This window comes from Balaenoptera acutorostrata, chromosome 3 (assembly GCF_949987535.1).
Source record: "Balaenoptera acutorostrata chromosome 3, mBalAcu1.1, whole genome shotgun sequence".
Classification (NCBI taxonomy): domain Eukaryota; kingdom Metazoa; phylum Chordata; class Mammalia; order Artiodactyla; family Balaenopteridae; genus Balaenoptera; species Balaenoptera acutorostrata.
In genome coordinates, this window is record NC_080066.1 from 172694771 (window position 1) to 172709910 (window position 15140).

Sequence of the window (15140 nt, forward strand, 5' to 3'; positions counted from 1 at the left end):
CCCACTCCTTAAAAAAGGCTAAATTCTGCACTGAAAGACTTGCAAATGAATATACTTTCATGTTTCAAGCTAAAAAGTATATTTTTTTAAGGTATCTATCACTTTGCACAACTTCTCACCTTTTTCAATTAATGACCAAGTCAGATAAAGTTTCTCCTCTAAATTACACATTTCAAGAAGCTTTTAAGCAGAGTGCATCTAGACAATAATTTGACTCGTTCTTCATGGCCCAGGGTCACTATTAAGCCCACCTGGCATGGACAGTGTTTTGCAGCCACAGCTGTAGGGACCACAGATGGATGGAGACACTTGCTCCTGTAACAGGGGCCCTACACTCTGTCTAGGTCTTGTTTTCTAAAAGTTCTCTGTCCTTTCCCCCTGTGTTCAGCCCACTTCTAGAGGCTGTTTGAACTCTGAGTAGGTTTTTCTCCCTAAATTGTTTCTAATCCGATAAGGGTTAAGACACCAGATAATCAAGCTTGTTGGAACTGTATTGTTACAGTTTACAGGATCTGAGAACCAGGTTTTCCCATGAAAGAGGTTAAGACAGACTTACTACTTAACACCTACTTCAACAGCTCAGTTTTTTGTTTGTTTTGACTGGTTTTTTAAAACTTAAGTTCCTTTAGTGTTCTAGACTCTGGAGACTGCTATCACAATTCACTATGAAGGAGCCATAGTGTCGGTTAGTTTGCAACTGAAAAATTATTTAAGAACAAAAGAACCATCTTTGGAAAAACTACTCTGCTGTAAGCTCTAGCTTTCATTGAATTCTAAACCAGCTCTTAAGCTAGGCACTGAGTAATAGAATCTTCGACTGAGATTCCTCAGGCTGTTCTCCCTAGCTTCCTGCCCCATCCTAAAGCAAAGAGAGGGTCTCAGAGTTTTTAGGTGAAAAAAGGGTTCAGCTCCCAGCCTGAGAAAAGGAGATGTATACAGACCTCTTAGAGGTCACCACCACCCCTCTTCCCAGATCAATTACGTATAAATAAAATGGAATTCAAAAATCCTGAGAACTCTGAAAGGAAAATATTTATTCGTCTTTAGTGACTGTGTGAGCTATTTAGGAGATTTCTAAGTTTTTCAGTTTTATCATTATCTACACTTTCTAGAACCACATGTGGGGTGGGAGAGGGGAGGAGGACAGAGAATTCCCTCCAAAAAAGGACAAGTGGGTAAAAAGTAAAGCTTTGAAAAAGATATTTCCTAGAGAAAAAAAGTTTTTGTCTGCTCTATACATGGTTTAAATTTTGGATCTGCTCACAATCCAAAATGTGCCTGAGATTATTTACCAATTAAAGGCAAAAAAACCTTTATAATATGCTAATAAAACTGTAACAAATCATTAAGCCTAGCAGGTTACCAGCCTCTCTATGCAGTCAAGGCGCTTAGCCTGTTGAAGGGGAGCTGTTGGTAAACACCAAGATTAACCAGCAACTGATTCTACTTTGGAGGACTGCATCTGGCTTCGGGATCAGAATTTCATCTCTCTCTCACACAGGCCCAGACTCTCTGCATTCTCAGACAGCTTTCATACTCAAGTCATATAGCTTTACAAGGACAGAACCTAAGTGTTTTCCTTCAACTGTTTGTTCACGGTTTGTCTTCCCTGGGCAGTGCCTCGCCCAGCACAGGTCTAACACCACACTCTGGGTAAGTGGTGACACCAGGATCAGAATTACAACACAGGTGGGCTGACTCTGAGATCTGACATTCAGTGGGTCAGCAAAGTGCAGTATTTCCCAAAGCGGAGGTGACTGGGACCTGACGTTAACTAACATTACATTATGAAAGTACCTCCCTTTCCCACTCCAATCCAATGTCTCAGTTTAATCAAGGAGAAAGCTGTTTGTTGAAATGTCTCTATTCCTGCTTTTGAACAAATAACGGACTTTGGGCTCTTCTGCAGGCAGTAACACTTTGGTTTAACATCAACAGAAGGTATCTTATGGCTCCATTACATTTACAATAACTGAAGTTTACTTCTTAAAGATAGTGTTTATGTAAAAGTGGGTTCAAATGAAAATATTAAGCAAATAGTAGTACAGATGTTGACAGTGAGACAAAACTGGGGAGGAAGCAACCGACCACATTACTGAAATTTGGCAAACACTGCGTTAAGCTACAATGCCAAGGAGGGTAAAAATCTAAAGACATTCTACCACCAGATGCCAACTCATAACATTAGAGTGTCTATTAGACACTAGAAAAAAAATCTGTGGATGCAAATGGATACTCCTCTTAAAGCTGCTAGCTCCTCCTCTCCCCCTACCATCCCAGACCCAGCTGGGCTATTTCTTTTACGCTTCCAGCTGACCCTTCTTATAGAGCTTGCAGACCATCAGGAGGGCATGGGAGTCAATCTCAACTGAGGCCAGGTGTGGCCAGTCGTGGGCAAATATGACTCCAATTTCAAACCCAGTCATTACTAGCTGGTAAATGTGCACTTAGGCAAGTTACTTAACTGCTGAGCCTCAACTTCCTCCTCTGTAAATGGGTGTCATACCTACCTCCCAGAGTATGTTCATTAGAAAAATATTTATTGAGCAGCTACTATGTGCCAAGCCCTGGGAATAAGAAATTAACAACATAGAAACAATTTGTCCTAGAAAAGCTTATATTTCAAGGAGAAAGAAACAGATGGACACAAACGAAAATAACCAAAAAAGCCAAGATATCTTTACAGATATTCATTATATTTTACAGGTATGAGAGAGTAACAGGGATGCCCTTACCTTAGACTATCCTGAATTTAACATTTAAGTGAGCTCTGAAGGATGAAAAGGAATCAGCCAAATAAAAGTGGGGGAGGGAAAGAAGAGTATTCCCAGTGAGGGAACCCAACCTGCAAAGACCACAACAAGGTTGTAGTAACTCCAAAAACAGACAGAAAGATTTGGGTAAGGAAGACAGGTAGGTGGTCCAGGATGAAGGGGGTGGGCAGGAGTAAGTTAAAGATCCTGGATTTTATTCTAAGAACAGTAGGCTCCACTTAAGGGGAGCACCTTTTAATAAGCAGGGGAGTACCTTGGTCCGATCTCCTTTTTAAAAATATTACGTTCCCTACAACTCTGTATGGAGAATGGTTTGGAGGGAGACAAAAGTCGAAGTGAGGCGGCTCCCGCAGGGACTCTGGTAGCTCATGAAGGCGCTCGGAATGGAGTGAAGTGGGCTGATTCCGGGGTACACTGAGTAAGAAGGGACAGCTGCTAACTTTTCTGTGCGCTCACCTTTACTGGGCATACACTCATTTCACACTCATAACTGTTTCCATTTATGGGGAGACTAAACACAGAGGTTAAGTGCCTGGCACAGAGTAAGCGCCCAACATGCTAGCTAGCACTAACTCTCCAGGCCATCTGCCTACTACGTGGAGGAGCCAGAGTAAGAATCCGCGGAGGGGGACCCCTCCAGCAGGACTCCGGTCTCCTCAAGCAGCAGCTGCTCACGCCAAAGAGGTACTATTACTGGAGGAAGCCGAGGCCCAGAAGGGGACCCTACCTAGTGTCTTTACAAGATGCTCCGCTTCCCTCCGGATCCACCTCCAGCCCCGCGGGGCACTCAAGAATTCTCCGGACGACGGTTGCCCGCGCTCCAGGCCGGAAGGAGCAAAAGCGCGGGCAGTTGCCGAACGCGCACCAGAGGCCCCGGAACCCGCGGCCTGCAAACACTCACCTGAAGCCCCCAGAACACGCAGCCGCCGGGGACCCCGCCCCTCCGCCGCCACTCGCGCCTGCGCGCGCTTCAAATGCTCCAGGCCGCGGCGCGCGCAGAGTGGCCCTGCCCCTTCCCCTTCCGGGATGCCCGCAGCTGGGTCCTAAAGCCCTCCGGGTCATGAGGGGCTGAGGGGGCACTCCCGCAGGAAGGGGCGGAGAGAAGACCTTGGCGCGGCTCCTAAAAGGGGGAGAGAGGAAAAGAGAGGGGCGGAGCCAAGGCTGGGGGCGGGCCTGGAAGCCCCTCCGCCATAGGCTGTTCCAAGGAAACATTATTAAACAAAGTCTCTGGCCACTAGAACTGCGGGGTCAACGCCAGTGGCTCGCAGGCCGTCCAATGGGAGAAGACATTGGAGGTACCCGGCCAAGTTCAGCTTCCTGAAGTGCGGGGAGCTTGGCGGGCGGTCGCTGCAAGCCGGGCGTAGGCCGCAGAGGTCGCGAGTTCAGGCGTCCCGGCTCCCGTGTGACTGTCGTGATGTTTTTCTCCCAGGCCGGGGCCCGGCCGCGGATGTGGGAAGCCAGCCCGTCAGAACACAAGAAGTGGGTGGAAGTAGGTGTCCGGAGGGCTGTCTCCGACTTTAACTTGACCCGGGACTTTCACTTCCGTCACCCCCTCCTGGCTCTCACTCAGCTTTGTTGCACAGATAAGGGCTGGACTATCGTTCCGAAGTGTCATGATTAATGACCGAGGCTAGGGCTGCAAGGCTTCTGGATCCCTGTCCAGTGTTCTACTTCCAATTCCTTCTTTTCTCCGCGACATAGTCTGTGTATAACAAGCTGTAGTCTCCATCTCTCCTCCCGCCTTTCAAAGCCAGCCCCTTTGCCTCACCTTCCCAATTCTAGGATTGAATTTTGGGTAGAATTTTTCCGAATGGTTTAAAGGAATTAACCCAGCGATTAAGTCGTTTGCACTTTTTGGGGGGTACATTTTAGCACATTAAGATTTCTTTTTCTTTTTGGCCCTGGGGGCAGCATTCGGGATCTTAGTTCCCCGACCAGGGATAGAACCCGTGCCCCCTGCAGTGGAAGCTAGGAGTCTTAACCACTGGTTTTCCAGGGAAGTCCCAGCAGATTAAGATTTCTTGAGGATTAAAATTAGGATAATGAAATTCCATTTCCCAGCCCTACTCTTGGCTAAATTTTAGGTTTGGGAGGTCTAAACTTAATGTAAGTTAGTAATAATAGAACAAACGGTTTCTGTGTTATTAACTAAAGATATTTGCTGTTCTTTAGGTATTTAAAGCATGCGATGAAGAAAACAAAGGCTGTCTAAGCAGAGAGAACTTTAAAGTTGCTGTTGTAATGCTGTTTGGATACAAGCCCTCCAAGGTAGAACTTTCTTTTGTATTTGGGGACTGGGCTGACAATACAGTAGTGGATGGATTCTAAGTAAAGTGCAGAGGGCTAGCTTAGGATGTTTATGAAGCAAACCGCTGCCTTTTGAGCAATTTCAGAGATGTGTCCAGTGCTGAATTTTACTTATGTCTTAAGAATCCAACTCAGGAATGAATTAGAATCCGTCAAGACTAAGTCATCAGGCTGCTAATAATATTAAGTAGGAGATGCTAGTGAGGTTCCAAGAGGGAAGCCTGGGAGTGGGATGTTGGTAACAGAAGGAATTCACAGAGGAAGTGACATGCAGGATTCTTTTTTTCTTAAATTAAAAAAAAAAAATTTTGCTCCATTTAAATTATGAAAAGAATGCATTTACATAGTCAAAAAATTAAAACGGTCCAGAAAAGTATAAAGTTGGGTGTAAAATCCCCTCCCTCCCTACCAAAGGGTCCCACTCCTCAGGAGTTACCATTATTAACAGTTTCTTGTGTATCATCCCAAAATTTCCTATGTATTGACAGACACGCCTAGCATTGTATTGAAAAGTGGGTGCATTGTATGCCTATTTTATTTTAACTTGCTTTTTTCGCTTCACAATAGAAGAACATAAAAGCACACACAGCACGTTAAAAAAATAGTTGCTTACTATTCTCTTTAGCTAGTTTCCTTGTTTTGGTCATTTCAGTTGTTTCTCTTATTTTTCATTCCTACAAATATTGCTGCTGTGAGCATTCTCTTATAACTGTATCTCTGCTTGTGGATATATCTCTGTGGAATAAATTCCTAGAAATACAAGTGCTAGGTACATTTGAAATTTTGTTGGGCATTGGTCTCCAGGAAAGGTTGCACTAATTAAGGAGAGTTGAGCTGAACTTCAGTGAATCTCCCATTTTAGTAGGACAGGTTTCCTATGCCTCCTATCCTTGTGCTGCTCCTCTTGTCTGTTACATCCATTCTAGTGATGGATCCCTCTTGTTAAGCTGCTGAACTGGAATTAATCAGGGGCAAGATCTTGGCCAGGTTTAAGAAATTCAACTGCAGGCATCAAACAGAGGGAGCACTCAGGGCTCTGCCTGGAATGTCATCCTTCCTGCTGTTGTTAGACAAAGTGGCTGGGCAACTGCTTTGGCCCAATTGTTCCCTATGAGTGGGCTCTACCTGTCTGTCAGATTGCAGGCCCTGCAAAGCCAGGGACCACGTGATGTCCCACTTCTCTGTTCTTCATTATGCTTAAGTGTATTACAACTTCATTGTTAATATGTTCTGTTGATATAAATATGTCCCATGAACCACCCAGGTAGGTTCAACTGCTAGGGGTTGCTTAGTTACTGAGAGGTTGATTATGGAGCTTCAGGGCTGGCTCCCAGAAATTGCAGCTCTCCTGTTAACCTGCAATCATTTCAGCTGGAATTCCAGAGCAGGTCAGCTAAGGGGACTCAGCTTTTGAAGCATTGAATTTAACCCAGGTTCAGCTGGAAAGATATCTGGTCTCATTCTACCTTTATCACCTTTGGATCTACTTACTTGATTTTAATTTTAGAACATGTAAGTGAGAAATTTAATGACAAGTACAGTGATATGGTAACATACATACATACACACCATCAAATTTAACAGATTTTTACTTTTGGTTGAGGTTTTGGATTTTATTTTTTAATCAAAGGAAATGCTTGTTTACTGCAGATCGCTAAACAGTGAAATACTGATATAGCAAATCACTTATACACTTAACAATCATTTGTAACAATCATGAAGTTTTATTAAGTGACGCTTAATGTATTCCCTCTGTGAAATTTAACAGATTTTTCCTCTTATAATGGGTTGAGGTTTGGGGTTTTATTTTTAAACATTGCTTTTCAGCAAATGAAATATTTACTGAATGCAGGTCATGAAGCAGTAAGGCACTAAAATAATAAATCACTTCTGCATTCATGAAAATGTTTACAGAATGAAATTTATTGTGTTCCCATTTAATCAAAGGAGCACTTGCTAGTTGCTAGAAATATGAAGGTGAATAAACATAGACCCTACTTTGAAATAGTTCACAGTTTAGTGTAGAGAGACTTATGAAACTCTGATAAATACTAAGAGAAGAGATTAAGAACAGAAAGGGAGGAGGGCAAGGAGAAGGGTCTAATTCTGTAGTAACTTTAATAGGAATCTGGGCATCATTTAGAGCAGCGGAGGTAGACTCTGATATGAAGTGTCTGGGAGCGCTTTGTGGTGGTGGGAGAAGTTATGCCTTGGTGATTCACGGTTGCCTGTGGTGGCCGTATCAGAGTGATGTGACAACAGGACTGAAGGGATAAGAAAATAAGAAAATTCAGAAGGAGTAGGTTTGGGGGAAAGGCAGTGAGTTCGGATTGGGGCATATTAAGTTCGAGGAGGCTACAAGCACCCCAAGTGCATTCCTTTTTTAAGTGCTGTGCTGGGTGTTGAGGTGATGGTGGTAAAGATCTGCTCTCAGATTGTGCCACCTCCCTTAGATGTAGGAATCTGAAGTTGGGTGGAGAGGTGAGGGCTAGAGATAGATTAGGGATTCCTCACAGGTGGTAGCTCAAAACATGAGACTGAGGGGGCATTGCCCAAGAGGAGTGTGCGGCGTGTGAAGGGCAGTGTCCTGAGGGGAGAACACGGGGGGAGTGCCCACATTTAAGGGTCGGTGGGGACTCCATGAAGAAGATGCACTGGGAACTGGTTGTCTGGGAGGGGCAGGAGGAACCAGGGAAGTGCAAGGCATGGAATCCAAGGTGGAGAAGCTACATCAGATGTTGCCAAGGTTCTAATTCCATGATGTTTATAAAGCTCTCTTAACCATGTGGGAAAATGCTTATGTTTTAATATTTAGTGAAGGCAGGTCCCCAAACTTAATATACAGTGTATTCTCAAATAGTTTAAAAATGCATGGAGGGGGGGAAAAAAAGCTGTACTAGGCCTAAATGTTAACAATGGTTTTCACTGGATGGCTGGTGTTTTAGATGTTTTTCTTCATAATTAAAACATATTTTTCATGTTTTCTACATCATGTTACTATTAGAGTCAGGAAAAAATTTTTAAGTAAACCCATAGAGGCCATTGTAACAATTGCTTGTATTTGTCTAAAACAGAAATGTTACCTTTTAGGTTATGCTGTACATGTGACAGCCAAGTTGAATCTATATGACCAAACTGTTTTGGTCAATGCAATAAAGTTTTGGGGGCCATTAGAGTCTGTAGTATATTAGCATCTGGTATCTTATTAATAGAAGAGAAAAATGACTATTATAGCTGTTCTGTGATATTACTTGTCTGCTGGATTCAACAAAGTTGGTTTCTCATAAAATACATTCCTTCCCCGCACCCCAGGAATTAAGAACTTGTACTGTGAAAACATTTGATGAAATTGTATATCTTATGCTTTTTTCTTTTCTAGATAGAAGCTGATGCTGTGATGTCCTCAGTAGATCCAAACACTTCCGGTAATGTGAAAGTTAATTTTTAGTACTCTTATTTAGACATTCATGAAACTACAGCTAAGAACAAATATAGAGGCTATAAAGCATTATGATTAAGCAAATCTTTGTTTTGTTTCTGATTACCCAAAAAGAACGAGGTTTGGTTCTTTTAATTTTAGTTAATTAATGTATTCATAAGCGTATGTTTATTGTAGGAAAATTTTAAACCCCTGAAAAGCATAAAGAAAAAATGTTGCTGGTAATTTCAACATCCCGCGGATGATCTAGGTTTTCTGACTTAAGCAGCTGAGTGAGTGGAAGTGGCACTTCCTGAAATGGGAAGACTGGGGGAGAAGATTTAGGGTCTGGGGAGTGCAAGAATTCAATTTTGAATATGTTGAGTTTGAGAGGTTTCGGTCAATGATGTCAAGGCAGTTGAGCTGTATGAGTATGGAATTCAGAGGAAAGATCTGGGCCACAGAAATAAGTTTGAGAGTCATCAGCGTTTGGATGGTTTTGAAGCCATGGGAGTGGATGAGACGCCTTGAGGGAGAGACTGAGACCCGTAGGAACTATAACCATTAAAAGTCAAGTAGGGGATGAAGAGACGGCAAAGGAGGCTTAGGAGGGGCAGAGGGGCCAGAGGAAAATCAAGAGTATTTGATCAAAAGCCAAGAGAAGTGACTATTCCAAGGAAGAGGTTTGGTCAACAGTGTCCAATGCTGTTGAAAGGTTAAGTAGCAAAAGAACTGAAGAGGATCCGTGGAGCTGGCAACCCGGGGGTGTCAGGTGATTTTAGGAAGAGCAGTGTCATTACGTGACGGGAGCAGAGGCCAGGCTGCAGTGGTTTGAAGATAAAGGAAAAGTGGCAAAGTGACAATGTGAGTAGATAAGTCTTTCAGTGGGTCCAGTAGCTGTGGATCAAGAGCTGTTTGCTTTGCTTTTGTTTGCTTTTTTTTGGAACACAAAGAAGATGTTTCTAAGCTTAGCAGAATGATCTAGTGAAGAGGGAAGAGGCAAATGAGACAGAGAGATAACTACCTATTGTTTGAGGAGATAGGGTCCAGAGCATGCTGAATTGGCTTTTCAAAAATTACTTTTTGGGGGGATGTAATTTAAGGCTTACGGAAAGTTGCAAAATAAAAATAGTACAGAGAATAGCTGTATACCCTTTAGCCAGATTCACTTACTGTTCATATTTTACCCCATCTACCTTCTCTTCTGCACTTTCTGCCTCTTCTCCATCCTGTCGCTGAGCTGTTCATAACCACAGCACACCCATCATAAGTTTATATTGACACTTGTCTTTATCTGCTTTACCGTCTATATTTCAATGTTGTCACTTGATCTAATTATGTCCTTATTAGCATCTTTCCTCATTTAATACAGGAATTAGTCCTTGGTATCATGTCTCTTTAGCCTCTTTTAATCTGGGATATTTCTATAGACTTTTTTTTTTTTTTTTTTTTTTGCCTTTTTACAACATTGTTATTTTTGAGGAAATAGCCCACCCCTCATGGTTTCCTTTTTTTAGGAACAGCCCTCATCTTGTGTTTGCATGGCGTTTCTCTGTAAGTAGGTTGAGGTTAAGCACCCTCAGCCAGAATCCCATTTGGGCGATATGTCCCTCTCAGGGCGCCACATCTGGAGGCACACGATGTCTGTCTGTCTCTCGTAGATACTAATTTTATCACCGGTCAAGACGTTGTCGGATTTCTCCATTGTATTATTTCTCTTTATATTTTCTTCCCTTGCAACTAATCAGCAGCCTGTGGAGAGACACGTTTGACGTTGCAGATATTCTGCTTCTCATCACAATTTCCGCCTGGATTTGGTATCCATTTGTGATTCTTGTCTGATCCAGTTTTTGCTGTATGATTGCAAAGTAATGATTTTATAATCCCAGTGCCTCTTTCAGTTAGCCCTTGGCATTTTTACTATAAGCAAGCGACTTCCCGTCTGCTTGATTGATCAGTCCATCTCTCTTTTATCAGTATGGACTCATGAATTTGTATGTTTTTAATGATTTATAATTCATTACTATACTTAGTTATTTTAGTGCTCCACTTACCACAGATTTGGCCATTGAGTGCCTCCTTGAGCTGGCTCCTGTGTCCTTTAGACTGGCTTGACGTTTTTCTTTTTACAAATCTTTTTATGTATAAATTTTGGGTTTACAGAAGAGTTTACTAGATTATTTTTTGGATACAGGTTTGGTATCACATATTAAACATGACTTTTCGAACAATATTATTGCTAGGAGAAGGTGTTTTTGACATAACTCCCTAACTTGATGGAATTTCCCCAGGCTTTAAAATTTCATGTTAAAAATTTTCACACTTTCAAAGTATTCAAATGTTGTTTCTTTGCTGTTCAGTTTAGGTTGCAACTTCTTGGTGAAGCCTTCCTTACATATTTTCTCTGGGTTTCTATGTGAATATTCCAGTCTATAAAGATTTCTGTCCTCTGGCAGAAGGATTTCCTGCATTTTTTGCATTGTTAGGGTTTCTCTCCTTTAGGAGTCCCCTGAGAGTCAGTGAGTGATTCTGTCTGGATGCATGTCTTACGCTGCTCTTGTTTATGTAGCGTTTCTACATAAATACGTGTAGTTTGCCAAAAGCACTTTCAAATTCATTATTCCCGGAGATTTTCTCCCTTATGTGTGTTCTTTGGTTCTGAATTAGGGATTTGACTTCACACGGAAGGTTTTCTTTCCTTAACCAGTTCTTTGATGTACCGACAGGTGTTATTCTGGAAGAAAGGTTACCCACGTTCTTTACAGGTGTAGTGAGTTCTCTGATGTAAAGGTTGACTTCCGAAAAAACCTTCCACGTTCAATATCCTGAGTTTTCCCCCCATGTGTATTATATCACATTTAGTAAAATATGACTTACATGCATGTGTTACATTCATATGGTTTCTCTATGGGTCACTTGATGTACATTGAAGGGTAAATTCTGGCAGAAGGTTTTCCCACCTTCATTACATTCTAAAGGTTTCTCTTGAATGTGAGTGCTCTGATATAAAGTGAGGACTGGTCTGTGGCAAAAGGATCTTCCAAGCATGCCGTTGTTAGCTTCCTCCCCTGCTTTTTCTTTTTTTCTGATGTTTGAGAGAGGGTTGACTTGAGGCTGGAGGTGTTTTGTAAATTTCATGAACATTTCCTCTCCTTCCTGAGTTCTCTAATGCTTGGATTTGGACTTCCTGCAGAAACAGTTCTCACATTTTTGCAGTCATGGAGCTTCCTTTTTTTTTTTTTTTTTTTAAATTAATTAATTTATTTATGGCTGTGTTGGGTCTTCGTTTCTGTGCGAGGGCTTTCTCTAGCTGTGGCAAGCGGGGGCCACTCTTCATCGCGGTGCGCGGGCCTCTCACCGTCGCGGCCTCTCTTGTTGCGGAGCACAGGCTCCAGACGTGCAGGCTCAGTAATTGTGGCTCACGGGCCCAGTTGCTCCGCGGCATGTGGGATCTTCCCAGACCAGGGCTCGAACCCGTGTCCCCTGCATTGGCAGGCAGATTCTCAACCACTGCGCCACCAGGGAAACCCATGGAGCTTCCTTTTAATATTAGTTCTGATGTACATTAAAGCTTTAGGTTTTGAACGAGGTTCTCTACATTCCCTTCATGTGGCCTATCTCACACCTGAGTTCTCTTATGTATAATGAAGACTGCCTTATTATGGGACATTTTCTCGAATTCATAATAGTCTAAGGATTGCTTCAGAACTGGAGTTTTTGATGCTGAAAGTAGGCTTCCCTATGAGGGCTTTCTGACTTTGGTGATGTGCTCCAGGACCTGCTCCCGTATGCACGTCCCTTGCATTTAATATCAGGGATATTATAGGTACTCTCACATCCACTTCCCCATCAGATCATTAGGATGCTTCCTGTCACAGCATCTTTTCCTAATACTTAATTTTTAAGTATATTTCAAAAGGTTACAAAGTAAATTAGTCATCTGAGAAATTCAAGGGAAGATTGGGTTGGAGGAACGAGATCAAAGTGTAGGTGCTTAGTACCTTGCTCCAAAATTACTGTGAAAGGGGTTTCCTTAGTCTACAAGCTTCCAGGCTTTTCCCTTCCTCTTCTGGTCCTGATATCAACAGCAGATTAACTTTCTCAAAGCATCACTTTCTTCATGATTAAAGGAGTAGACTTAGCTTCAATTCATGTCCCCTTGAAAGGGGAGACTCAAGACCACAGACATCCCAGGGAAAGAGTAAAATAGCCATCTTAGCAAGAAGTCACTGCTGAACTCTGAATGCTGCTAACATAAAATTTTTTCATTAGGACTGTTAGTAGTCAACCAATTTCAGACCAGCTCCTTCTTTTCTCCCTTCAGTGACATGAGTCACATTTACATGTTATTTTTCTTACAGGAAGAGAGTTTATACACAGATTATTTTACCAAATATATTATCTCTCTCCTTAATGTTTTAATCTTGAAGAACTGAAAGGTTGGCCTTGGCTTTCTGGGAGCTATTTATTCAGGTAATCAACTTCCCAAAGTTCTTCTGAGTAGCTGTGACTTGGGAATTCTCCCACTAGGTGTAGCTCTTCTTACATCCAGACAAGGTTGTGCCACATCTCCAGCATGCAACCCCAAAGGACCCTCCACACAGAGCCCATTTGCTGCCCAGCTTCCTGGGGGAAGGTCCAGACTCACATCCTGGATTGAGCCTGACAGGGCAGAGCCCTGACGATGCACACATTTCATACAGTACCTAAACCTGGATGCCCAGACCCTGCTTCCCAAGGTCTCTCTGAAAGGTGGGTCGTTTCTGTAGAGGTTCCTTGTGGAAATTAAAAAGAGTGGAAAGTTAAGACAAAGCCATTAGAAGAGTAGGATGTCTCAGGGAAAGTCACACTGGGAGAATTTGAGGGCAGCCAGAATGAGTAGCAAAAAGGTGTCAATGACATTTTTAATGCCTGTAACTTAACAAGCACGTGAGTATAAGCAAAAACTGTTTAGGCACCAGGAACAAGGAATTATATTAATGGGAGAAAAAAAAAAATCAAGCCACTTGTTTAAGGAAGCAACAGATCAGTGTTGGGATTGGTTCCAATACACACTATTGCTACCTAATTTTAGAGGGTTTTATTTCTGTTCTCTAAGGGTATAGAACATTTCATATCTCCTCTAACTATAGAAAATGAAAGAAGTTTGCAACTAGAAGAGCCTAGAAAACAGTCATATATTTCCTTTTTTAAAATGATGAAACTGAGCTCCAGAGAGGAATAAAAAATCTTAATCCTGGCATTTGATGGTTCTTTATTGGTTTATAAGATACTTTTACATGTGTTACAGTATTTATTATTATTATAGATAATAATTATAGCTTTGATTCCTTGAGTGTTTACCATGTGCAGACTCTGTGATGAGTATTATGCATGGATTGTTAAATTTAATACAACTCTATGTTAGGTTTGTCCCATTTTATAAGTTAAAACAATCCTGAAGCTTAGAGAGGTTAAGTAATCTGTGCAGGGTGACCCAGCTAGCTAGTAAGTAGCAGACCACAGTCGTGTAATCTCCAAGCTTACACTCTCAGCCATTTGATAAACCCTTCCCTTGAGGTTAATAGTGTCATGGATCATATTGATGGAGCTGAGGCCAGTCTTCATTGTCCTGGGAACTTAATGAATGAGTTGAAATCAGGAGTGGGTCAGTACACAAAAGACAAATCACAAGGTTCTGTGCAGCCGCTAGAGGTTGATGTCAAATTTGGTTCCGAGCTACTGAGTGTCCAGATCAAATAGGGAATCACAGCCAAGTGCAGATGTCAGCACCCACACCACAGAAACTCCTTTTCCAGAGAGACATAGTTTTCCCCGATGTGGGATGTTTCCCGCACGATGTCTCATGGAGGAGAGACCAATAACTGGACACTGACGTCCACAAACTGTTCAATAAATACAGTAGTGAATGAAGTCTGTAAGGCTGTTTCTTGAACTTTCTTCAGCATAGGCCAGTGGTTTAATGCCAAACGTGTCTGGGCAGTTCTATGAAGGGCAAGACCATGTGTGATCTCAGATGGTTTGACTTCATTGTGGGATAAATCGTAGAGCATTTTATATGAATAACAACAGCTAAGATTTATAAGACTTTTGCTTAATCTGCCCAATGCACATCGCCCCACTGCATTCTCACACAGCTGTCTGCGTGTTTTTATCCCAGAGCTATATAAAATATGCTTGAGGGAAAAAACCAGAACAAAGTATATCAGAATTTTGTTTCCACTGTGTGATTAGATCATGCTTTTTTTCTCCCCTTTCTTTCTGTTTTTTTATATTGTTGCCCTTTCAACACACTGAACATATTTTACTTTCATACTTAGAAAAAAAAAAAGCTTTCCAGGAGCTTACTTTTAACCTGCAACTTTAAACAATGGAAAAATCAAGAGATTGATTCATTACAATGGTGATGATAGGCTGTTTGACTCAGTCATGCTATCCAGGGTCAGTTTAACTGGAAAATAATTTGTGGATGATGAGGTTAATGGCTTTTATTCATTGCTATCTTGGCTGAGTTGTTTTGAGCCGGATAGTTGACTATAAAAGTATTCTTTTCCTAAATTTAAATGTCTGTTTTCTAGTCTTTTAAGTTATATTGTAAACACATTTTTTGTATTTCTTTTGTGTATATTTTGTTGTTTTGG

The 15140-nt window shown here is 41.9% G+C and overlaps 1 protein-coding gene across 21 annotated transcripts in view; it reads left to right on the plus strand.

Annotated features, from left to right (window-relative positions):
- Positions 1-4010: 4010 nt before the first annotated feature.
- The window catches only part of LOC130707617 (EF-hand calcium-binding domain-containing protein 11-like), a 59974-nt gene continuing 48844 nt past the window's right edge, over positions 4011-15140 (plus strand). For 2 of the 21 annotated variants that reach the window (XM_057543330.1, XM_057543323.1), the window contains exons 1-3: positions 4018-4263; positions 4947-5042; positions 8461-8506. In XM_057543330.1, coding sequence (XP_057399313.1) covers positions 4189-4263; positions 4947-5042; positions 8461-8506 — 217 coding nt within the window. In that variant the 5' untranslated portion in view covers positions 4018-4188. Of the gene's footprint in view, positions 4264-4946; positions 5043-8460; positions 8507-15140 lie in introns of all 21 variants that reach the window. The other 19 variants (XM_057543332.1, XM_057543333.1, XM_057543317.1 and 16 more) reach the window with 14 other exon arrangements.